The 26,239-nt window shown below is 38.4% G+C and overlaps 3 protein-coding genes and 2 pseudogenes across 4 annotated transcripts; 3 read left to right on the top strand and 2 right to left on the bottom strand.

Moving 5' to 3' along the window:
* Positions 1-4,181: 4,181 nt before the first annotated feature.
* LOC111340801 (angiopoietin-related protein 7) lies at positions 4,182-6,394 on the bottom strand. Its single transcript, XM_088757828.1, has 3 exons — positions 6,295-6,394; positions 5,486-5,875; positions 4,182-5,015 (listed from the first exon to the last, which is right to left on the bottom strand). The coding sequence occupies exons 1-3, from the start codon at positions 6,392-6,394 to the stop codon at positions 4,741-4,743; spliced, it is 765 nt and encodes a 254-aa protein (XP_088613954.1). The 3' UTR covers positions 4,182-4,740.
* Positions 6,395-12,677: 6,283 nt separating this feature from the next.
* Positions 12,678-15,918, top strand: LOC148740807 (uncharacterized; annotated as a pseudogene). The gene is made up of 2 exons (XR_015990858.1): positions 12,678-12,851; positions 12,948-15,918. The product of XR_015990858.1 is annotated as an uncharacterized LOC148740807 (transcript).
* A 589-nt stretch (positions 15,919-16,507) lies between these two features.
* Positions 16,508-19,341, top strand: LOC148740808 (uncharacterized). Its single transcript, XM_088730995.1, has 2 exons — positions 16,508-16,774; positions 17,042-19,341. Exons 1-2 carry the CDS (start codon positions 16,604-16,606, stop codon positions 18,119-18,121), a joined length of 1,251 nt encoding a protein of 416 aa, XP_088587121.1. The 5' UTR covers positions 16,508-16,603; the 3' UTR covers positions 18,122-19,341.
* On the bottom strand, positions 18,149-20,355 carry LOC148740809 (uncharacterized). Its single transcript, XM_088730972.1, has 2 exons — positions 20,014-20,355; positions 18,149-19,836 (listed from the first exon to the last, which is right to left on the bottom strand). Exons 1-2 carry the CDS (start codon positions 20,133-20,135, stop codon positions 18,585-18,587), a joined length of 1,374 nt encoding a protein of 457 aa, XP_088587098.1. The 5' UTR covers positions 20,136-20,355; the 3' UTR covers positions 18,149-18,584.
* A 2,750-nt stretch (positions 20,356-23,105) lies between these two features.
* On the top strand, positions 23,106-25,414 carry LOC148740810 (uncharacterized; annotated as a pseudogene).
* Positions 25,415-26,239: the final 825 nt, after the last annotated feature.

Consider the following 26,239-nt stretch of genomic DNA (forward strand, 5'->3'; position numbering starts at 1 on the left):
CCTCAAACGGAATCTGACATAAAATGCCAAGGAAATAGGGTTGTCTCGCCTAAACATATTTCGTGTTACAATAAAAATAAACATTTGATGGCTTGCAATACTCTATATTATTTTCAGTAAATGACCTCAACATGTTGGAGACAATGTTTAATGTTGTTGTTGTTTTTTTTTTTCCAACCGATTTTTTTTTCTATCTGCATTTTTCCATCCGCAATTTTTCATAAGCATTTTTCTATCCGCATCTGCCATCCGCATCCGCCATCCGCATCCGCCATCCGCATCCGCCATCCCCATCCGCCATCCGCATCCGCCGTCCGCATCCGCCATCCGCATCCGCCATCCGCATCCGCCATCCGCATCCGCCATCCGCATCCGCCATCTGCATCCGCCATCCGCATCCGCCATCCGCATCCGCCATCCGCATCCGCCTCCCGCATCTATCCGGTCCGCGTTTTACAGAGACCCGTGAACATATGTATTGATGTTGTTTTTCAAGATCTGGTACATTTTATCGGTCCAAGAGTTTTCAATTCGTGGCGCGCGATTCGTCTGACGTTTTGAGCTTCAAAAGCGGCATTTTGGCGAAATTTGGTTAATTATCGATTTTCTCGAAAAATAAAGCTATATTCAGCCAAACAAAGTATGCAGTGCTTTGTTTCACCATAAGGCCTACAACTTGAGAATCTGAGCTGAGTCGATTTTTTGGCCGTTGCCATCACCTTTTGAAAATATTCCATTTTTGGCCACATTTGCTCTTAAGCAGCACCTAGTCTTAGTTGTTATGTCAAGTCTTGAAAACATTTCACTACGTATTGCGTGTAAGAGATAGGGAGGGAGCTGGAATTTAGTGTTTTTAAGTGTGGTAAAAAAGAAATGTGTGAAAAGTGTTCATGATTCGCGCAACAGCCCCCGCACAACCTAAACGAGAACACGGTAAGTCTGGGAAAGGTTAGGCCTCACGTCAAAAACGAAGGTAGTGTCAGCGCGGAGCGTTACTCGCAGGATGATCAGTTAATCGCACGTAAAAACAAAAAATTATTTAAGAAACGGTAATCATAATGTTTTTCACGACGGTAAAAATGTAACCAAAGTTTATTGAAGCGAAGCCATGGGACGTTAAGCAGGACTTGGAGATAAAATGATGCATAGCGAAGCAGAGTAAACGATTTACAAAACAGTATAAAGTGGTTTCGAAAACTAAGAAGTAAATTCAACCAAAAGAAATGAAAAACAATTAAATGAAAATGAAATACGTAAATTGAAGCTCCCCTTGAGGGGCTTTTCAGCCACAATATAAACTAACTAAGTGCTTAAAAGTCCCCGCTGGCAGGAAGCAGACCAGTGGACTATTTACAGAGCACAGCCGAGGAGCTGAACTGGGGGAAACCGAGAACAAATTCGGTGAGTGGCAGGGTGGAGGATTTGAACCCGAGACATCGGATTACAAAAGCAGCACCCTGACCACTCGGCCACGCCGCCTCCTCTAAAAGCTATGATTATAACACAATAAAGAAACTATGGTAAACCTTCAAAACAAACTCTCGATTGCATTAAAAAATGTAAAAAAGTTACCTTTACCTTTACTCGGCGTTAGGGATTCTACGGCGTTTACGTGTACTTTAGACGCTTGATATTATATTTCGATGAAAAATAACCTGAACTAAAAGTTTTCCTGAACACGTAGGAATAACTTTACTAAGTTATACAAAGGACTAATGAGCAGTATAAAGGATGAAAACTTCGATTGGGAGCATAACAAAGAATGATACAAATTAATAAATCAAATTACATCCCACTCTTATTGAGCCATGGATGCACGCGGACGCGGGCGGTTGCTAAGCACGAAAGAAGCGCAAGAGTCGCGCGAGGCAATAGCCAAGAGCGACTCTAGCTTCTTGAGTGATTGGCAAACCTCCAAAGTGCATCTATAACTCAATAGTGTACACTGTGGCGTTTATCATCTGTAAAAAAAACATAAAATTGGTACATTGTTGCAAAAGAGTTTTCTTTTATTTAACAAATCTTACGTGACCAGAAAAAAAAAAAAAAAAAGCGCGCGTGGAAAACTAGTCTATGCATTTGCTCACGTCAGCAGCTTACACCCATGGGCAAATGGTGGACGTTGAATTGACCAATCAGAGCTCGCTATTTACTTGGGTTATGTTATAAAACTGCTTTGATATCGCAAATACTAATACCCTCTCGATCACTTTTAAGACTCAGAAAACATACGATACGTGGTACGCATGTAAAAACCGGTTTGCTTATCTTCTCTTTGGAATAAACACTACAGATAAACAGTGCATGTATTTCCCCCTGGGGCACCTCTTAACGATAAAGTTAAACATTTTATGTTATCCACTGATCTTCTAGGTGATAATAGTCCTGAGAAGGACTGCTGTCGGTAGTATCGACTGACGTTTTTTACAACCTGAGCGGAAGTCATCGTCAAAATCAAAACATTCCCTCTTAGGACTACTCTCGCTCTGATGACTAGACCACAAGCTCAGATGTTACACTTTGGCTCAAACAATTAACTGTAGAACTTAGAGATTTGACTCATAACTTTCCATTGTAAATTGTTTCATGTGTGGTTCATAATATAATACCGTGATTTGACGTCTCAGTTTATGTGCCGTGGGAGATCATACTAATTTTTCTTGCTTTCAGAAAAAATAGCACAAACTGTGGATTGTTCAGTGAAATTTGGTTACCACCAAGCGTTTTGAGAAACAATTTGCAGGGACTTGTCCCAAAAATTCAAACCAGTTTGCATAGGTGGGACTAGTCGCAAGGACCAAATTTTAGTCCGTGCGACTAGATTTTGTGGCAAAAATGGCTAGTTCACACGATCGGACTTGTCCTGTGACTCGTTACAGGGACTAGTGTCCTCATGTGCGCTTACCTTAACAAATTTTCTTCAACGATGTCTGTTGATCACGACATCTCTACTTCTGCAAATTTCGTGATCATATTTGTGTTTAGCACAGACCATCGAGCGTGTCCATCTATCCACAGTAGTTCTGGTTTGTTTCACGGACCAACAATAACATTAATTTTAGCAATGGAGGATCTTTCCGTGTTTACGCAACTTCATCCAAACATGAAAAAACCTAACAGAAAAATAGTGCAAATTTCCAACCAAACGATTGATCCTTCGGGAGAGTGACTTCGATCACGACCCTTCTCTTTTCCATTCTACAAAATTAGGCGACACATCTGTGTACATTTCAAATATACTTTCATTTGAATGTTAAACCATCATCTGCAGTTGTTCAGGTTTGCTTTCGACTTAATCTATGAAAGGCTTACGATGAATCAAAATTAACAACATTTAAATACATATTTAAGCAATGGCGGACTTTTACCATGTTAACATAGCCTCAATTAAACACGATGAGAGCCTGCAAATTTCGAGAAAGCTTTACAAACCCAAGAAGCGGTCAGGAGGTTTGCATAGTTCTTGAGACTTGAGTGATATTGCTAACTTTTACCACAATCATCATTTCATCGCCAACTATTTCGGTCACGACAGTTCAGCGCGCCTTACGTGACGCCCCTCTTACCGCTGTTCTTCCTCTTGTATCAACGGGTTCATATCGCCGCGAAGTGAGGTACAGAAGATATTTTTAATATAACCACGATTTTAACACATACGAAAGCAGCTGAAGAAAATAACTTGCTTCGAGAAACGTAGTCCACAAAATTAGCTTTCAAACGAGGGTTTTTTCAAGAAATTTGGACAAAAGACAGTCAGAATATTGTCATTCGAAACAGGGGATTTTGCAGTTTTATCGTGGACTTCACCTTTTTAATTTTCTACTGTTTTGCGGCCAAAAAGTGAAGGGGCTTAAAAATCGTTCTGAGCCTCAAAAGTTAAATTTTGAACTTGGAGAGGGTCTACTACAGAGGTCCAGTCCGGCAAATGCAGCACCTAGCTCTGGAAATGATTTATGCCATGCCGGTGCTTAGGATTCACGCGTTTTCGCCACCTAAATTATGAGGTTTGTATGGAATATACCTTCGTTTTCGAGAGATAGTGAAAGGGAGGGTTTACCACACTCGTTTTATTGTTGTTTATTTTTTAACAGATTGCTTTTACTTGTAGTATCAATACCCCAATCCGGAAAATTGAAAAAATATTTCATGATTGCGAATATTTACAATTTTTACGTGCCTTCCATACTTTTTTCTATAAAATCGGCAGCGATGTTTACATACATTTTGGTATGAAGCCGCCTCCCTACCTCAGGCTCGTGACCGGAATAGTTGGCGATGATATACATAAAGATGGTTTTTATGATTTCATTTATTTACTGCACATAATTATCTCAACGTTTTCACATAACGTTAACAATTGACCTCAAAATCAATCTGATTTAGCGTATGTGAAGTCGACTTAACCTAATTACAATTAATGCCTCTAGGAATTTACTTTTGGATCTAACTGACTGACGGCAGGGTCAGGTGTAGTCAGTACTGGTACAGACTTGCTACAAAAAAAGAAATTTGCGTTTTGTTTTCATCAAGACTTCTTAAAATAATCACGATCCCTGATAAATCTTAGATAACTATACCAAATTTTAAATTTGACTTTCCCTTCACAGCACTATGCGATTACAGAGCCTTATAAGGGAATCTGGAAAAATTTATCCTGACACAAACAAAATCCTTCCCCTCCACTCGCCCACGAAAAAAAAAAAAAAAAAAAGCAAGAAAAAGTCCTTCAGGAAGAAGGTTTTAAAAAAAGTCCACTGGTCTGATTTTCATTTCAGCTGATCTGGGATTGTTGTTTTTAGCTTCACTGTTTAAATTTGCCCAGTGAATTCGAGAATTACTTCCACGATGAGGATAGATCCCGTTGAGATTTGAGGAAACAGTACAATATTTATCAAAGTACAGGTACCACCAGCCTCCTCCTAATCTCAGTGCACAATCACGGTCAGCTGGAAGTCTGTCCCAGGTACCGAATAACATGCCATTATGAATGGATAGGGAATCCTTAACGGTTGCAGCTAAACACAAAAAAAAAAAGAAAAAAGAAAGAGGAAAAAACTCAATATATTTTAAATTCATGGATAGTAATTAATCGTAATTCTTGAGAGCATAGCTCTGGCCCCTTGTAGTGTGTATAAAACGATGCGACTCTGCTACTTGTAGAGACGACATTTCAGAAAACAATTTTGAATTCTAGAGCATCAAAGTTACTGAATCAACTCTAATAACTAGTTTCCTATACATTCCAGGTCCTCGTGTCACCTGATTGATTCTATGTCACCAAATCACAGGCAACTCTCAAGTAAATGAGTTGTTCAGGGTTAGTCTCATGAGTGTGATATGCATAACCAGATGTGAATCACACTGATATCCTCAAGGCAAACAATTGTTTAGGAGACTGCTTTGAGATCTACCCTGTGTAAGGGAGGTGATAGTAACTATCATTTATGACAATGTTCATTGATTGGGAAGGAGTAAATTGACTTACATGAAAACTTGCCGATGTGCAGCTTGTAATCAGCTGTCTCGTTCTCAATACCAAACCATTCATACTCTGCGTAGACAGTTTTGTCGTCAGTTACTCCCAGATCCACGCGGAGTTTGTTTTCTCTCTTGTTTTGGGTCAGGCGTTGGATCTTGTCCAGTCCGAGCCAAAATTCACGAATAAGAAAATTACCGAATCCCTTTTTATAATCATTCCAGGTGCGATTGAAATCCACGGTGCCATCCACCCTCTTCTGGATCACTGTCCATCCTCCGTCGGCTGTTGTCTGGTCACAATAGACATTAAAGGCACCTGAACCATCAGGGTCGATTGTATAAACATCACTGATGGTTTGACCGCACTTGTAAAGCTCAGCACAGTTCTTAGCTGAAAAATAAAAATAATTTATATATTAAGCCGGAAGGAAGTTCTTCGTTCTAAGATGCACATGCATTCTGCCATCCCCTGTGAGGAAAGAGAGAAGAAGGAAAAGAGAACGAGTAAGGCAAGGATATCGAAGGAAAAATCATCAGCTCAACTCGTGAGGATTTGGGATTTCATATTCTAAAGGAATCGGCATCTGTTTTATGACAGTTTTTACAATTAGATACGCCCAGTATCGATTAGAAGTCTAGTTCTCGGAAAAAAAAAAGTTATTAAAGATCAGCTCTGACTCAAAAAAGAAAAAAAATTAAATAAATGAAAACATTCCGTACATTACCAAATTGTTGGTGAGCGTCTTGAGAGAATGAGCGTCAAATTTACCATCCCAACGATTACAAGAATATGCCAGTGAATGGAATCATACTTACCTATTCCAGATTCTCGGGTCTTGCATGTGCCATCTATCATTTGAAACATGACTATTAAAACCACACTAAGCATCAAAGTCGAACTTGAAGATACAGACATGATACGAGGAGACTTCTTGCTCCGACCTTAATGCTGCTGTAGTGTGAAATACTGCAGAGTTAAAAGTTGAAGAGACTTTTATTGGAACTTTAATTCAGAACATTCTGGGAATTACTGTTGTAAAAGGCCTGGGGAATCGTTTTACAAGTGTTCATATCAATTTTTTATATTCGTAAGGACGTTAACAGTGCTTATGCTTCCCACAAGCTCGATACACGTGAGAATATTGAGAATAGCCCAGTAGTTATTGGCCATGAGTATTTTTAGATAACTTCCAAATATCAAGGCAAGCGGCCGCATGATTTGTTTTGTCTAGTTCGGAGGTTCAGTTTTATTTGTCTTGAAACCATGTTGGCTATAAGAAACAGCTTAGAAAGGAGCGTGGGAAGGCAAATATCTTTCTCCGTGAGCCACACAATAGAAATGATCGTATTATTGGTCAACCGTCCTGCAACATCGCAACGCTTTCCTCAGGAAGTCATTAAAAAATAATACGAAATGAATCATTTCTGTATTGGTTTAATTCGTCAGCGTGCGCGCAGTCTTCAAGTTTGGAGAGCAACTCCAACATCTATACCAAAGTATATATCTCAATATACGAATAGCTATAGACGTGAGTCCATTCTTTCGACGCAGTTGTTTGGGCGCTCTATTGTCGAGTTCAATATTTTCGAAAAACACAATTGGCAGTAAGTCGATACAAAAAATATTTTGTCATATTTGTTTCGTAAATGTAGTAGGCGTTGTTTCATGTTTTTTCTTGTTTTGTTTTGTTTTGTTTTGTTTTTTTTTTGTTTTTTATGTTTTAAGTACCTTTTCAAGACATTCAATCCTTTTCCGACAATATTCCTCGTGTAACCGGTACCTTTGAGGAATTTTGATCAAATTGATAAGGCCGTGTCAGGCAGAGCTGTCTCAGGCAGCTGTGTCAGGCAGAGCTGTTTTTGTTTAACTCCTCGACGTCATTTGCTCCAACAAAGTTTTAAAACCAAAACATTTGAAAATATCATTAAAATCATTACAAGTTCGTTATTAAAACGAAAACGCTAAACGAAAAAAAAAAAATTATATATGTTCGCTCTCTCTCCGATATTATTCCCACAGTGTATGTCAATTTGGTATTCCTTTTCACTGGCAACTAGTACTGAGACAAACTGGGTATGTTGAGGTATTTTGCCGCTCGACTTTCTTCTCGCTGTTTTTCGGCTGTCTACATTGAAGAGAAAACATGGATGAACGGGACATGCACATGGAAAAAATTCATTCAGAGCTTTCTGTACTGCTCTTGTTCATGTCGGCAAGTAAGACATCAACAAATACCGTAATTCAATGCAAAAATTCGAAACAGAGAATTTAAACTATTTGAATTTGTCCAAACGGTTAATCAAAATAAGAAAGATTTGTTGTCCATTGTAAACATCGTAAATCTTGATTTACAACTGACAATACAAGTTGCAATGAAAAAGTTACAAAATATTTGACACTAAATTTCAACTCAGGTTTTTACGTATTAAAAAAAAAATTACATCCTCGAACACTGCAAAATGTGCGTCGCCATAGAAAGGTAATTACGATTTTGCGACGTCTATTCCACAAAATATCGGCTGTGTTGGGGTAGAATACAGGTATATAATTTTTTCCAACGAGTCAATATCTTTCATTCGTAACTTGTATTCTTTGAAGTAACGAGCAGAAATCAATTAGTTTTCCAAGCACGTATCCCAAGGTTATACGATCATTTGAAGGTGTGGCAGACAGAAAAGTTCCTTGTCCTCCCACGCTTCTTACTCAGCTGTTTCTTTAAATTACAACTCAAACTATAACCTTATCCTTGCTCTCAACAACTGGTTTCAAGACAAATAAACCTAAATCTTATGAAATGGAGAAATTTGCAACGTCGAATGTCTGATATATCACAACTAAACCATTACGCTAATTACCAGCACTTCTGAATTGGACAAATCATGCCGCTCGGCTGGAGATCTCGAAGTTATCTACAAAAACTCAATCATCACTTGTGTTTTTTTCTTTTGTTTTTTTTTTTTTTTGTTTTTTTTGTTTTTTTTTTTTTTGGTATATTGTACTTGTGCCGGGCTAGTACAAGCACAGTTGAGGTTATTAGAAACCTAAAAATTGATGTTAACATTCGTAAAACTTCTGTAAGTTTTGGTAAATTCACCTTGTTGTTTGGCAGAAGACGACTAAAAAATGAACTAAGTTTTAAGATGCACGCGCTGAGCTACTATTCTGCCGATTTGATCTTTTGTTTCACCACGTCTTCGTTGCCGTTGCCATCGTGGTTTGCCTAAGGTCCCTGCCAAGGACGCAAAGAAATTTACAAATATTCACAACGCACGTACAAAGACATTTGTTCTGCTCCTTAAATCTTTAGTCTAGCGACGATCCTGTTCCTGTGGCCGTCCTGGTTCTCTTATATTTAAACATCCTAATAAAAAGAACAAAAACCCTGTAAACAAAGATCATTACATTACACTGGCAATATGAGAGTCTTAAGCAAGATATTGAGAACATCATTTAATAACTAGACAGCGTGCATGATAGTTTGCATTTAGTTTAGTTCGACTTCCGGTGTTCACGTTGCTGTTCTCACAACAAATTCAGAAAATTGATAAGGATGTCATTATTAATTTTTTTCGCTTCAGCGTTATTCGTCTTTAAAGCAGTTTAGAGCTAGGATAAGGTCAGTTTTAAATACGCAAGTCTAAGACGTTGCTATCCGGAAAGGCGAGGAAACCACCGATATGGAGTCATGATGAACCACTTCCTGAAATCTGTTTCGAGTACGGCAACGTGTTAACCACAAGTTCCCTGCGCGCTATTGGGTTCTTAAGAGATATTTCTATTAGTTGCTACATCATTCTGATATTGCCTCTGTATTATAACGATCTTTGTTGATGACGATTTCGTAATTGCTACCGGAATAAATACTCCAAGTGTTCTGCCTCAAAACTATAAACCTCAGAACGCATTTTTGCGACCTTAGGTTCAATAAAATTCAAGACGTGCAGCAGTAAATTCCACGAGTTAGTTCTGTTAAAAGGGTGAAGGATTCTTTCTTAAACGTTTTAACCAGCGGTTCGTAATTACTAAAAGAAGGAATGACCTAAAACCACCTACAACCACCTACAGCCGTCTAAAACCACCTACACCCACCCACAACCACCACCTACAACCATCTAAAACCACCTAAAACCACCTACAACCACCCTCAGAATACTATTGTGTGACAATTTGTGACAATGTAAATACACACCGGAAATGTCGCATGTCTCGCATGTCACGACCAGGGAAAAACACCAAGAAAATTGTTTTACACGTTGTTACTAAAATGAGCTACTGTAAGATCCCTGCAACGAAATAAATGAAGATTTTAGAAAAAAGGCAAAAAAAAAAAAGAAAAAAAAAAGGAGACATGTGTGCATCAACGTAACGTGTTCGCTTTTTGTCTACTGAGCAACAGGCCAAATAATAAAAGAATTTCTAGCTTGGAGATAAATTTACGGTGTATTTTAATGAGACATGTCTAATGACGATAATGATAAAAAAAAAAATTACGAAAACCTTTGGCTTAAGATGTCTTTGAGGGTCTTATATAACAAGCATCCCATAATTTTACACTACCACGAGGCTATGAGTCGTATTTGGCCTGTCAACACCTTTTACTCATTGATATTTTCATATCAAAACCATTAATAAGGTCACGCATCACAGCACCGCGAGACTATGAGACGGTATTTTAGACAGCAAAACAAAAAGGTCATCACATTATCATGGGGCTAGAAAGTCAGGCAAGCCACGCCACAATTTTTCGTAACAGTTATAATAGCTCCTTGTAGGTGATTGTAGCTCATTGTAGGTCATTGTAAAGCATTGTGGATCATTTTAGGTCATTCCTTGTTTCCACGGTACCTCATTGTAGGTCATTGTAGGTCATTCCTTGTTTTAGTAACTACGTGTAAAAACTTCTCTCGGTGCTTTTCCCTGGTCATGACATGCGAGACATGCGACAACATCTCCAGTGTGTATTTACATTGTCACAAATTGTCACACAATAGTATTTTGAAGGTGGTTGTAGGTGGTTGTAGGTGATTTTAGGTGGCTTTAGATGGTTGTAGGTGGTGGTTGTGCCGCGGGGTGGTTGTAGGTGGTTTCAGATGGTTGTAGGTGGTTGTAAATATAGGGGAGTAGGGTTGGTGTAGTGGTGAGAGCGCTCGCCTTTCACCAATGTTTCCCGGGTTCGATTCCCGGACACGGTGTAATAAGTGGATTGAGTTTGTTGGTCCTCTACCGGCTACTCTGAGAGGTTTTTCTCCGGGTACTCCGGTTTTCCCCTCTCCTCAAAAACCATTATTATTTTAGTTTATTTAATTTAGAGTTTATTTAGATTTACACGCGACCCCACAAGCTGTTCAGCTTTAAACATTGTCGTGTCTAAATAAAGGCTTTATTATTATCATTACTATTATCATCATTGTAGGTGGTTTTAGGTCATACCTTCTTTTAGTAATTACGACCAGCGGTCACGAAACTCAGTGGAGATAGACTGAATCACTCTTTTAGTCGTGGGTCTGATTCGGCAAGTTGGACTTTCTCCTCAGTAAACGCAGACGTGATGTGAAGCAGATTTAGAGTTATGCAGTGTTCTTTTTTTTTTTTTTTGTTCTTTTTTTAGATTTACATAATTCGTAAAAGAAAATATTTTGCAAGAACAATTGCTACGGGATTTGTTTGAGTTATGTTGACTCTTAAGAATAGGCTACGAAGATGATGACGGCGCACACTTCGTGAAAATAACATTTCCGACTTACAGCTTTTTGCACTAAGCCGATTCGTTCGATTTTATGAAGGAAATTTTCAATAAGACATCATCCTCTCGCTCCTTACAGATTAATCACACATAATATTTTAAATAAACAGCCAACATATAACAATTATATAAACTATAATATGTTTAATACAATCATGGCCAGATTGTGAGGGAACATTTCATTTAATTTCTTTTAAGGAGCGACTAGGTTTCGCCGTAGGATTGTGTTTGCTCGTCATCTTTTGTTAGGAGCTCATTTCACTGAACTAAGATCTTAAGATTTTACCGCAAAGGAGACATCTTCCAAACAAGAACAGCAAGCCCATGCTCATTTCGACTCAAAATATTATCTCAGTCGTTGTGAACAGGCTACATTGATTCAAAAAATTAAAGACGGACACTGCTCAAATATCCTCCCGTAGGAGTATTGGGAGATTCCAGGGAAATACAGTCTTCGAGCAATTTCTTATTTTGCCTACAATTTTTACTTCAGTGATCGGTTAAGGAAGTGGTTTGGATATAAATGGAAGGTTAAGCAGGTGTAATTTCATCAGAATAATACTGTTACATTTTACCAACTTTAAGGTCGGAGAAGAAATTCCATCGTATCATGTTTTTATCACTGAGTTTTACTTTGTTGCTCAGAGTATCAATTTTATTTATGATTTAAATGTCATCGCCAACTCAGTTTGAATTCGTGAGACTAGTCGCACGGACCAAACTTTCAGTCCGTGAGAATAGAATTTTGTTGCAAAAATAGCTAGTTCACTCGATGGGACTTGTTCCCGCGACTTATTGCAGGGACTAGTCCCCTGTGTGTGCCGACCTTAACAAATGTCTTCAACGATGTCTGTGATCACGACATCTCTACTTCTGCAAATTTCGCGATCGTATCTGTGATGAGCACAGACCATTGAGCGTGTCCGTCTATCCACAATTGTTCAGGTTTGTTTCCAGCTAAGTCTTTGAAAAGCTCATGGACCAACAGTTACATTGATTTAAGCAATGGAGGACTTTTTCAGGCCTACTCTAGGACCTTAAGTCGCCATAACTTTGAGCGCTTTTAGACGATTTAAGGCGACTTAAAGAGACTTAGGCAAAATTGACGGAAAAAACATTGCGACTTTAGGCGATTTAAGGCGACTTAAGGAGACTTCGAGCATTTTCTTCGTTTTCGCGTATTCCGTTTGAATCGCTATCTTTCTTACATTCAGTTTATAAAACTATCGTATATAAGCTTTCTATAACACTGTATTTGAAGGTAATCATGACAACATTTCTTTTGGGTTTTTTAAACTTTTGGTTAGCGATTCAGACATTTCGAAGAGGGGTTTATGCCAGATGCAAGCACTGGCCATAGAGTCTGGGGCTAGAACTCTAAAGCGCATCCACAGAACTGGTCATTACCGCGAAATATGAAAAGAAGAATAAATTTGGCGCAATTTGATGTAATACATGAGGTTTGGATATTGTTTGGGTTCGGGAAATGGGACTCGAAGTTTACGCACTGGTGATTTTGTCCTCGCTGGCTCTTCTCGCGGTGGCCGTAGATGCACAAAACGATTTTGGTGAAGAATCAAGTGGTCCGAAAGGGGAAAAATTACCTTGGTTTAATTACGAAATAAACAAGTAAGTAAAATTGCGTTAATCGAAGTGTTTTTAAACCCGTTTCTTTTCTTCTTTTTTTTAAATTTTTTTTCGTCGAATTGATTTTTTTTTTAACAGCTATCTCATATATTCCCTGTCGAAGAGGCCTGACCAAGAGCCGAACGACGAAAGTGCCGATTCTCTGATTACAGGAATCGTGGAAAAAATCTTAAGGGAATCTGAGATCAGCGGGGTTGTGATAAATTCCAGAATTCTCAACGTCTTCAGGAAAAAGATTTCTCTCCTCCACTCAGCGTTCAAGAAAGCTTCCAAAAGTGGGGGGAAGAGTGTAAAGAAGCTGATTGACTCATGGAAGGCGAAAAACTACTCCTTCAAAATTTTCTTTCATGAGCTTGAAAAAAACTGATTGAGGAAAACCAACAGCTCCGTGGGCAGAAAAGGAAAGCTGAACTGGATCTAGCCGTAGAGCAGGCAAAAAGATTAAAAATTGAGCAGAAACTCGAAAATGTCATTGGGGACTCGGAAAACAGAAAAGAACAGTACAAAGAAAAATTCAAGAGATTAGCGAAGAAAGCAGCAAGAATGCAAAAAAAGGGACAAAGAGGTCCAAACAAGAATAAAAAGTTCGCCGATTGCACCAAACAACACCAGGCAAGGATAAGGCGAACATTCAAAGAAGACTGCCAGTCAGCACTATCATTTTTAGGCCTGTATGACTTTGTTGCCACCAAGGTGGAGATATTCAATAATGACACCCAGCAAGATGAAACTATTTCATTGGTAGAAGAGGGAGAATTTCAACTACTAGAAACTGAGCCAAAAGAACTGACTGACAATGATATTGATGATATTAATATGTGGGTCTACTTAAAAGACAAATTTAATATCACTAATGAAGCTTGGCATGAGTTGGCCATAAAGTGTAAAGACATGCCCACAAAATATAAGGTATGTAAACATCTAGATAAGCTAAATTCCAATTGGAATCTAAAAAAAACACTAGGGGAGGCAGAGGGAGTACAGATTTCTCTCAGGGACAGTCTTGAAGAACATACAAAGGCTGCAGAAAAATGAGGTATTGGACGAGGCTACTACTATTAAAGTAAAGATCAGTGGTGATGGTACCAACATTGGGAAGAGGTTTAAACTTGAAAATGTAACAAACACTATTTTGAATGAAAAGGATGCAGCAATGAATGAAAAAAGGAACTATGTTCTAGCAATAATTAACACAACAGAGAACTATGACAATCTTAAAGAAAGCCTTGCTGATCTAAACAATGAAATGTCCAATTTAAAAGAAATAACTGTAAATAATCGTAGGTATAGCATTAAGTATTTTTTAGGGGGAGACTGGAAGGTTCTAGCCTGTGTCTGTGGTCTAGGAGCTGCAAATCAAAATTTTGCCTGTATTTGGTGTAATTGCCCAAGACATGAAAGGTTTGACATCAGTAAAAAGTGGTCTTTAACTGACAAATCTCTTGGGGCAAGAGATTCACAAGAAATAGGTAAGCATGCAAAATCTAAACAATATAATTGTAAAACCAATCCATTATTTAATTTTATTCCTATTGACCATGTAATAATTGATATACTACATTTGTTTTTGAGAATATCTGATAATTTAATTGAACTTCTTATCAGGGAACTTTGCAGAAAAGATGCGATTGACAAGGTATATACTTTTTCAAATGGTTTTTGTTGAAATAAGTATAAACACATGGCTGGGTATGAAAATTTGTAAAAGAGCTAGGAATGAATTTTGAATAGAAAATTAATAAGGATACCAAGAGGTTGGAGTACAGAGATCTTACTGGACCTGAAAAACTCTTGCTCTTTCAACACATAAATTTGCAGGTACTACTATCAGAAGGTCATGTTGCAGATAAGCTGCAAGCCCTATTGGGTAATTTCATAGATATTATTGGTGACCTCAAACTAGATTATACTACTGATGATGCTATCTCTATCCTTGAAGAAAAGATAAAAAACATGGTTTCAAAAATTTCTTGACCTTTACCAAGCAAAAGATGTGACACCTTAAATGCATTCTTTGTATGCTCATGTGCCTGAATTTTTAAAGCTTTACCAAAATTTAGCATATTACACTCAGCAAGGTAAGGAGAAGTATAATGACACTGTATCAAAGGACTACTTTAGATCATCAAACCATAGGGGGGTTTCTGCACTAAAGCAACTTTTCTTGAAAAAACACAGAATACAGCTTTTGGAAGCTGCTGGTTTGGAAAGAGTGAAGGAAAGCTACAACTGTGGACACTGCTCAACTTCTGGCCATGCCATCAAAACATGTACTGCAAAATGCAACAGATGTGATGCTCCTACTTTCTGTGCACATCTTGTTAAAATAGGTGATAAATGGAAGCCAAGATCTGATTTAATCAATCAGTAATCATATGATATATTAATGTGCTAAAGGAGTGTATTACCCTTTAACTGTTAGTAGAAGTTGTGAAGAATAATTTTGCTATGCCTGTGAAATGTTTCTTGTATGCAGTATTCAAGTAGTCTTTTTCACAAATATTACTGTATTGATTACGACAGAATCACAGACTGAAATATATGGGTCATTTATACCCACATGTTTACATTTTACGTAAATAATTCACTGGCAAGTAAAATAATTATTTGAAATCAACCATTCAGATACAGAAAAATAAATGAACACGTGCTAAATGAAATATATTAATGATGGACTATATTTTTGTATCCACATCTGTTGCCATCTTCACGGACAAATGTAAAAACGACTTGATGCCCGTCTTCTATTTCAGATCTCACGTATTTATCGCCAATTAATTTAAATTCCACTATAGGGTTTCTTTTTCTCAGCCAAAATCTCAAAGTTCCTGGTTCAAAATAGGCAAAATCACCGTTTTCATTCATGATCCGCTCATTCCACTTTGTGCCGAAATAACAATCAAGAGTTTCATTAGAAAGAACTTCATATAAGAGTTTATTCCCCTGATATCTTTTGGACGTTATCCTTCCCAGACTTTCATTAAAAACGTCGTCATCGACTTGAATTTCAATACGAACTTCGGGGTCCTCCCTGCGCCCTGAGTACAACTTTCGCTTGATCTCCCTGTACACACGTTCAAAAAAAGCTTGCAAGCGATCGCTAAAGGAATCATCGTTTGGCTATGACATCGGTTCCAATCGCATTACGGGCAAATTATTTCCATCGCATGGCCTCCATTCGTCAAATTTCTCACTGTACCCTTTAAAATGAATTTTAACCATATTTCTCGCTTTGTCGACCTGTGTTATCTCAACTGGATAAATATTCTTATCCGTAATTTGTATTTTCTTGCATTTCTTAGGCTTAACTTCGGCGAATTCGTCAATAAATCTCTTCGGAGTCTTACACTCCCGCTTTGCTCTGTTGACCGCCATTTTTGAAAATAGCGCTCTATGCATATTTAATTAACTGCGCATGTCAGGTGAGTAATATTGGGGCTTGGGACCAATTTAGGCAAATGTTCAGCTTTATATGGGATAAGTTTGATATGAAGAGGTAAAATCAAAGTTAGTAACAGTCTCTCAATAAACCTTAAAAATATTTACAGAATCCCTTGCAATAACCACAATAGTCACTTTGGTTACCTTTTTATGCTCATAAGTCATCCTAGTCTAAAATATCCAAATTTCAATCCAATAGAGTAGCAAAGCCATGACGTCACGTTTCCATGACAGCATTTTTCTCAGTTCTAAACAAACGCTGAGGTCTCGTTGTGTATGGCGCCATATTAATCATGACCTTATTTTCAATCTCTTCTTTGCTATCTTACTTCGAAGATGAAAAGAAATCTATCGCAAAAGGGGAGAACCACGTCAAATCTGATATAGAATGTTTTATGTATAATCAAGGCATTCTTAGAGGCAAAGTTCACGCTAGTATGAGATCAAAAGTCTACGAGGTTACGGTACGTAAGCTCTCTTGTATGTTTATGTTTACATTTTGTGAATCGGTTGGGAATCATTAGATCAATTATAAAAGCTACTCAATAGCTTTAATATCTAAATTATAGGCTCCGATGTATATGATATTGACTTCATAAAGTATAGCTCTTAGCGCCTCTAAAATAGGATCCGTTCGATGGCTGTTCGATTGGAGCGCTGAGAACGCCTGAGAGCTATTTACAACCAATAAAATCACTAAAAGAATAAAAATTTTTCTTCTTCTACTTTAGATATACGTAGATAGTAACTTGAATATCAAGTCGACAGAGTGTGAAAGTCCTAAGGGCGCTTTCAAGTGCAGTCATGCCGCAGCTGTGTTCATTTACGCCATACATCATGTTAGTCGTACGGACATCGAATGTCGATGGAACAAGCCAAAAAAGCCAACTTGCCCTGCAGTTCGGGACGTCACTGAGATGTTTCCTCCTCCGAAACAGTACTGCGCTCTATCGAGAGAACCTACGCAAGCAGATCGTTCATCCATTTACCGATCGTTATGTGAATATGGAAAGTTCACAGGACTATCGTGGATTCTGAGCCCTGAACCTGAACCGGTGACGTTACCAATGCTTACAATCGAAGAAATAATTTATTCTGATGGCTTCCTTCAAGCCCATGGAAAGGAAGATCAGCTCTCTTTTTTTAAGGAAAAATGCAAAATCCAAAGTAGTACTATACAAGAAATAGCAAAACTCACAGTGGGTCAAAGAGAGAATCCAGCATGGTCAATGCTTAGAAAGGGAAGACTCACAGCTAGTAATTTTGGTCCTGTCTTAGCAGCCAAGAGAGTTTCACAATCACTCTTGAAAAGACTCATGGGCGAGTATGATTTATCTGGAGTCAAAGCCATCACATGGGGAGTCAACAAGGAAAAAGAAGCTGTGAATGCATTTGAGATGTCACATTGTTTAAAAGTTGAACCAACAGGAATTTGGTTTGAAGAGTCAGGTATTCTTGGTGCCACACCTGATGGTCTAGTTGATCAAAAAGGTATTTTGGAAGTAAAATGCCCATATACCTTTAGGAATTCAACCATAGAGGAAGTTATAGAATCAGAATCATTCTATTTGGAGAAGCGAAAGGACAAAATTGAGCTTAAGAGGGATCACAAGTCTGGGTATTGGCATCAAATTCAAGGACAGCTCCATCTCACAAACAGAATGTATTGTTATTTTGTTGTGTGGACTGTCAAGGGCCACGTAACTTTGGTCATTCATAGAGACGAGGAATGGAAACCTAATCTTGATATTCTAAGAAACTATTATTTCCATCATTACTACCCTAAAATGATTGAGGGGGAATTATTATAAGTGTGAATACATAAGAGGAGACATATACACTTGTACTCTTTATATTTATTCGACCTTATGTGGAAATGATAAATTAAAAAATAATGTTACTGTTCAACTCTGTAGAACAATTGAAAAGATTGAAAATTATTAACTGTTAATGATTCTCTTCTTCCCTTGTACAGTTAGGATTATATGAACTAAGAAAATAATCATAGAATATCATAGTTGTTAAAGTTATGAGGAATAACCTATATCTATCCATCTATCTCAATTGTTGGTAGACTACTTTTCCAAAATAGAGACAGAAACTAGAGTGATGCTTTCATGCCTATTGAAGTAAGAATCACACCCTAAGTAAAGAGCAAAAAGTAGAAAAAAAAAGAATTGAAGAAATTGCCATAACTTATTGACTTTTTATTACTGTAACTATTGAATCTTTGTAGTCATCGAAAACATGACTTGAGCCTCTCTTGAGAATTTACTACTCAAAAAATACATTTGTACAACCTTCCTTGATTAACGGAAACTGCAAATTAACAAGAGCAGCACAAAGTTGAAAAATTTTTTCAGAATAGCATCTTAGGTAAGAGGGAATAAAACTTAAAATCTTAAAATCCTTTAACCTGGCGTTAGCCCTCTCTACATGGATTCTGCATTCGGCAATCGACTTAGTTACTTTTATTTCATTTTCAGTAAATTTACCATTGTTTAAGAATGGGGGAATATTTACAGACACACCCCTCGGAACTATATCTTGGATTAGAAAGCCCTTGTCAGCAAGAACAAGATCTCCTGGATAAAGGTGTTTCAAAAAACCAGACATTTCCACTATAGCCTTATCTGAAGTTGATCCAGGGTAAAGGTTAGAAACATATGTTATGACCCCATTAGGTGCCACACCAACGAGTACTTTAAATGAATTCATACCTCTGTATGAAGAATAAGTTGCGCTTTGATGACTCATTAGGCCAGGGGTTGCAACTTCAATGTCTGTGCAATCTATTATGATCTTACAAGAACTGAACTGTGTAAATGATGACGGCAAACAAGTCTTATTTTTCTCCCTAGAAGGTACTGTTGACATCAAAAAAGTGAACAAAATCTCGTGCAAGAGATGAATAAATGTAATGACAATATTAGATATAGTAGTTTCACTGCATGAAAATAACTGAGCTATATGAAGGTTCGTGTAATTCTGTCTAATCTTTATTAAAGTTATGAATATCTGGTCTTCAAAACTTATTGATTCCACCTTCCAGCCATGAAAATATATTATTGAGTCTTTGAATCTTAAAGTATAAAGTACAACTACATCAAATACTTGCTTAGTTGGAAGACCGGTTTCCATGCGTATTACATCGTCACTTAACGTAGACACTGAGTATTTTTCTCTAAAATATTTTGACTTCTCTTCATGTTGTTGAAGGTCATTTCTCAGCTGCTTTACTTCTGCTTCAAGGATTATCTCCGAAGCAGTTAAATCGTTGAGTACGTCCCGTTCTTGATCTTCACTTTCGTTGCTCTGCAAGGCTTCTCTCATTTTTTCGATGTCGACTAATTCCTTGCCATCTGTACTTTTTTCCAATTTCTTCTTCTTTGGTGGCGGTTTACTGCTAGAAGGGAAAAGTTTTCCTTCGTTGTGCTTAAAAATCTCTGGCCCAAATACCTTCTCGCCATTTCTGAAATGGCAGCTGCAAACACGGCTGTGTTTGCTTGGTTCTCGATCTTCTCTCCTGTTGAAACATATAGAGATGTGGAATGTATTTAGATCAGAGTTGGATTTTGTTAGAAGTAAATCGAAACAAGCGTCAATCCAACAAGTACCATGTTTATTATTCCGAAAGCCACAATACTTTAGTTTAGCTGCGATATTCTGGTTTTACAGTATATATGTAAGTTAAAATACAAACCTTAATAATCTTCTCCATCGATCATACTCAGATTTTTTCTTTTCTTTGCTCGGGTATGCAAAGAAGCGACAGCAATGACTCTCAGACTGGTGATTACATTCGGGTGCGAAACACTGAACCATTTCGCCTAATTCTCCAATATTTTAGATTCTGCAAGATATTATGGCCTTATCCTGCTACTTCCAGCATAACTTGAATGTACCACGAGCGTCAAACAAGGAGTTCAAAGTCTGCAAAACGGAGCTTCACATGACGCTTGCGTCCGCCATATTGGATAGAACAGTTTGTTTAGAACTGAAAAAAATGCGGTCATGACAACGTGACGTCATACTTTGCCACTCTATTTAGCAAAAAAATAATTAGACAGAATTACTACGACAGCCAATTTGTTGTTCTGCTGCCTCAGTTAGACAAAACACCCCAACACCATTCTGAGAACCATTTGCTAAGGTCCTTCGTAAAAATACTTCCTTTCCAGTCTCTCCAACTACTCTTCTAGCCGCAAAAAACTTCGACGTCTCAATTATAGAGAATATAATCTCTTTGGAAGATCTTCTCCTCTGTTGATCGGATCAGCAAGACCTTCCAAGCATTCAATTGTTCCTACCCTTAGGTGTTTCACCTAAAAAAATAGCTAAAGTTTCTTCTTAGCCTGGTGGCAGTATTACAGGTTTGGAAGCATTTATTGTTACCTTAACAGCTGTCCAGAAACTAACGAGTCACGACGAAATTCTTCAAGCTGATAACTGGCTCTGCAATCTCCGCCATTTAAATTCTCCCAGCAACCTTTGCACCGCTAACTAGTTTCCATGCTTCGAAGTTAGGAGCGGAACAACATTAATTAGAGGGCTTCTCTCGCCAAGTACGCTCATACTATTTGCTATTACCGAAATTTTCCTTTACTTTACCTCGGATTGTGTCACTGGTAGGATTTTCTTTCCGCAATGCAGGCAGGTAACTAGTCAATAGACACAAGGTGGACTTTTTCTGTGGGCATGGATTGGGAAAAAATGCAGGCCAGAATGATAATCTACTCCACGAGGGAAAAGCACGTGCGTGGTGCTTTTATTGAGGCAGTCGCCCAGTTAAACTTTCAGAGTGAATTTTTCTGAAGCTTTTTAATGATTTTTTTTCGCACAGATAAATTAATCATTTCTCTGTACACTTTTCAGCAGGCTCGGGTGCACTTTGGTGACGGGACAAAACTTATTTCTCGTGATCAAATATGATTGGTTTGCTGCTAAAAGGCCTTTCTCGGCTTAGAAGGGGTTCATGCATGTTCATCATCAAACTGACGAAGATGAAGTGTACAAAAATACTATCAAAGTCTCAAGATCGATAAATATTTACGCCTTTAGTAGGTTCGTCGAGCTACAAAGTTCAATTGTTTCCAGTTCGTCTTATACCACGGTGGAAGTAGCTAGTACAGATCAATGAGTTTATGCTGGAGAAATGGCCCACTTTTGTCAATCTTTTACTTTGGGTAAGTTAATTGGATAAAATTTAGCTTTAGTTAAGTTTAGTTGACTTTTCATAATGTTATTTTTACAGCTCAAGGTATAAGTGAGTAGCAAGAATCTAGTCTTTCTCCAGAATAACTTTCTATCGTTTTATCTTGATGATGCGGTACTGTACGTTTGATGTGATTCAATATTTTTTATATCCTGATGACAATAGACCGTGTCGACCCTTTCATCAACTTTTTCATCATGAAATACAAGACAGAAATTTTGTTCGAACAGATAGTTGTTTTAGTAAGAAAATGGAAGACTATACATATATCTTATTAACCAAGCGCGAGGGCCGTACTGGGAGAATAGCAGCCCGAGGTCTTGACAGTACGGACCGAGCGCAGCGAGTTCTGTAAAATAAAGACCGAGAGCCGATATTCTTCCAGTACGGTCCCGAGCAAGCTTGTTTAATAAGAGATTTATTATACGACTGAAGTTCAGAGGGACGCAAGTGCGATATCATTCGGGACCATTCGGGACAGTGCCCAGTCCAATACTGAGAGAATATTGACCGGCAATAGAGCATTTTGATTGGCTGATTTCAGTTATTGGCCCTCTGACTGCCCGAGTCGTGTTATAAATAGTCCCATTTCCTACATCAGTATTGTCTTCATGTAGGAATTACCCATGCCAACACAGGGGCTAGACAGGTGCATGACTATTTTCATATGGGGTTTCTATGTATATGGAAGCCATTGCCCACCTCACAAAAACAATAATTAAACTCGTAGTCCATCGCAGGGTTACCTCCCCCCCTGCCAACCAGTACTCACATTTACACCTAGGAAAGGTGAGGCATTTTGAGCTTACAGTAAAATGCCCAAGAACAGAATGCAATGCTCCAACACTAGACACCAAAACTGGACTAATTTAGAGTCCAGTACACCAACCATTCAGCCACCATGCCTCCTCCTCTGATCCTTATGATCAGGGTGGGGTCAATGGGGTAAATTGGGAAGGTTGGACCCCTTCTAACATTGCGTGACCAATAGCGCCTTTAGGCGACCTAAGGCGACGTAAGGTCCCAGAGTAGGCCTTTTTTCCGTGTTTACACAACTTCATCTGAACATGGAAAAGCCTCACAGAAAACTATTGCAAATTTCCAACCAAACGATTGATCCTTCAGGAGGGTGACTTCGGTCACGACCTTCTCCCTTCCTTGATCTTTTCAAATTAGGCGACGTATCTGTGTATAGCACAAATACATTTTCATTTAAATGTTAAACCATTATCTACAGTTGCTCAGATTTTTTTTCTGCTCAATCCATGAAAGACTTAGGATGAATCAAAATTAACAACATTTCAATTGATATTTAAGGGGGTCCTCCACTGTTTTTGAAAATATCGCTTAAACTGTTCTATAAGTGTCCTAAAGTAGATTCTTCGGACAGAAAAATCTTCTCTTCTCTTAGATTTTTCGTTCTGGCCTCTCAAAAGAGGCCTCCATGACCATTTCGAACGTCCCGCGATCGCCATTTTGATCGGCGCGCAAGGCTCTCTGGGGTGATAACGTAAAATGATTGCTCGTCCGGCACATGTTCCAGTCATCTGTTTGCATACAAACTTAGTATCAGTTCTACGATGTCTATTCTGCCGTAACAGCTTGAACCTGAATATTATTCCAGTGGGGAAGGAGAGGAAGAACAGATTGATTCTGGGGAGGAAGAAGCCTTGTTAGATTCTTCGAGAGTTGAAAGTCGCCGAACGGACCTGTCTTGGTGTGAATGTGAGAGATGTGGTGTGATCCTCAGTGAAGTTAAATGTGTCTGCTGCAAAGAACTTCCCTTTTTGTAACGACTGGTGGAAGGTTAGTTAATTCTGATTTAAAATATCATTTAATCTCACCTTTTGTTTCCCGAAGGAGTACTAGAAACATTATAAACATTTATGATCCGAATAATTGTATTATTTGCGGTAAATCCGGGTCCATGGTCTCGTGGTTGCTCGGGGCTATCCCTGAATATCTCGCTTATTTTCTTCTAAAAGGCACTTCTTTACTATCACAAATCGCCCGAGTAACAAATCTTTTGTCAAAATTCGACACAGTTACTCGGACACGACAGGATTCTTTTGAGTATGAATGTAATCTTATTTTGTTTACATAAGGTCATTTAGAAGACTAGATTTAGATGTCTTGTGGAATTTTAAACATAAACAGCAAAGGCAGGAGATACCTGCTTCCACTGAATGAAGTTTGTCTCTATTATTTTAGGCTTGACATGTATCAATGAAAGCTTTCGAGCAGTTTGTTTAAACGAAGATGTGTTGTGGACAGCACTAGCAAGTCTGTACGACGGGGAAAGTACTGGTCTTCCAGCCAGACAACAAGTGCCCAACAGGTATTGGCACTTTATGGTTGTTTTCATGGCAGTGAAATTTTACTATGAAATTAAGCTAAATGCCAGTAAAATATGTTTTTTTTTCTTTTATTTCGTGTGCAACAGTTGTCGTTTATTGTTTTGATTGGAAATAAGGTTCTCGGGGGAAGGGGTGCTTAAAAGAGCTTCGGAAAAAAGGGTGACCTATTTTATACAAAAATATTTACATTGCTATTGGTTGTTACTTTGCTTGTAGCCTGACACCAAAACCCTCATTAGGTTTTCTTTTTGTAGTGCGGGGGGGGGGGGGGGCAATTGCTGCAGTTTGGGTTGGGATGGACTTGAGGTAACTTGAATGTGAATCAGGAGTAAGCTAGTCAATGTCTGAGATACAATGAAATATATGAAGTTCATATATTTTGTACTGCGGTATTAGATACATATGATGCACGATCCTCGCAGTAGATAGCGCAATTCACCAAAATGGTTAAAATAGTCGTGCAACAAAATGAGCAAGAGATATCATAGTTTTCCTACAGCTGAGGTCGTAATTTGCATAATGGTGATCGATGTAACAACCGTATGTACATTTTCAACACTGATTTTATTTTCTTTCTGCTCTCACGCAACTCTGAATGCATGATTTCCCTTTCACCTAATATCTTGTGGCATAATAGCTAAAAATTTCCAAACTTAAAGTTGATTTCAAAACCTTTTTCTACCTGGCAGGGAATAATTAGATTAGCGTTTGTTTACACAACATATGTCTTTGCTCGCTCAGGACACAAACATTTGTGGTATTTTCAAAAGGAAGCGTTCCGATTCAAAGCCTCAAGTTTTACTCAGGTATTGAATAATGACATTTTATTACGAATATCTAGTTAAAAATTAAAAAATTATGTACCAGGTATACTTTTATCGCGTTAAATTTTACCTATTTTTCGCCCCATGTACAGCACTTTTTGAGGGTGTTGCTCAAGGGACAAAAAAAAAATCACAATATAGCTGTGTACGGAAAAATTAACATAACACAAATGAATGGGAAGACTTTTTCTTAAAACGTGTGAAGTTTGGTGTTAACTGAATTCATTTTAAGCCTTCAACGGAGCTTGGGTTTTGCAGTGAATTTTGGACAATTTGCCAAGCGGAAAAACCGCACTTAAACCGCGTTTTCAAATTTTCGCAAATTTCTGAAAAATTATCACTCGTCGGAACTTTTAAACTTGATTTTTGAAAACAGTTTACCAAGGGGTATCGTTGAGCAAAATATGAGCAATTCACCAAAATGGTCGCGGACGGACGATTCTCGATCCTTACAGGCAGCCATTCTTAAATAGCGCTATCTACTGCGAGGATCGTGCATCATATATAGTCAATGTCTATAAAGAAGTCTGGTATCATTAGCAGCAAACCTGCGTATTTTCTTCTGCGATCTTTTAAACATTGAATATATTGTTGTCTTTCAGGTCATCTCGTTAGGCAGCTTATCGACAGTTTATCTGGTGGGCTCATGGGTACCTTGGCAAGAAAATATGACGTGTCATCCCCTCATGTGCACTGCGTACTCACTAGCTGAGTGAGCAAAGAGTACGCAGTATTACGTAAAGCGTAAAGCGACATAAGTTATCATCGCCAGCCTTAACGGCATCGCACTTGGGCAGTCAAAAGGGTTGTTTGATCTTGTTACCGTTCAGACCGCAGGACCAGAAGACGAAAGTCCTGGCGACAAGGTGATAAAGGTACTGATTTTCCTCTAGGAAGAATCGAACTCGTGGTACACGAAGATGACATTACTTTCCGTTTTCGTTAAGCATTACACGAAATCGCAGCTACAGCAGATGATACCAGGCTTAACCATATGGCGGGAAGACCAGTCAAGGAAGCATGCGGCAGTGGTTGGAGCCGGTGTGACTGAAGGGTGGCAATATCTGGTTCGCTACAGGCTCGACAGCCAAAAACTTGATCATTTTCTGGACTTCATCAGTTGCCCCCATTATATTCAAGATGTGGCGTACGGCACCAAAAAGCCACAAATGTCAATTGGGGAGGTGTTACAGATCCCAGACGTGGTGCGCACTGTGCTAAGCTCCCGTATGGTTGCATTATACCAGAACTACTGCTGCGAAACGGAGTTTGAACCTCTCGCAAGATCAACCCTTTTCGCTGTGCTTAAAGTAAGTAACCCTGTATAATCTGCTTGTTTATTATACAAATTTTCACGTTTTTTTTTTTCTCAGTGTTGACGGGTATGACTAACATATGTAGATTAGCCTTTTCAATAAAAGATGCCGTATCGTTCTATACAATCTTTCACCAGGTGTGTGCCGCATCGAAAAAGAAGAGCCTCGGGTGGGACCCCGGAGCACTGCCTAAACTCCTTAAGAACGTGGCCTGTGG

Source organism: Stylophora pistillata, chromosome 1 (assembly GCF_964205215.1).
Source record: "Stylophora pistillata chromosome 1, jaStyPist1.2, whole genome shotgun sequence".
In the NCBI taxonomy this organism is placed as follows: Eukaryota; Metazoa; Cnidaria; class Anthozoa; order Scleractinia; family Pocilloporidae; genus Stylophora; species Stylophora pistillata.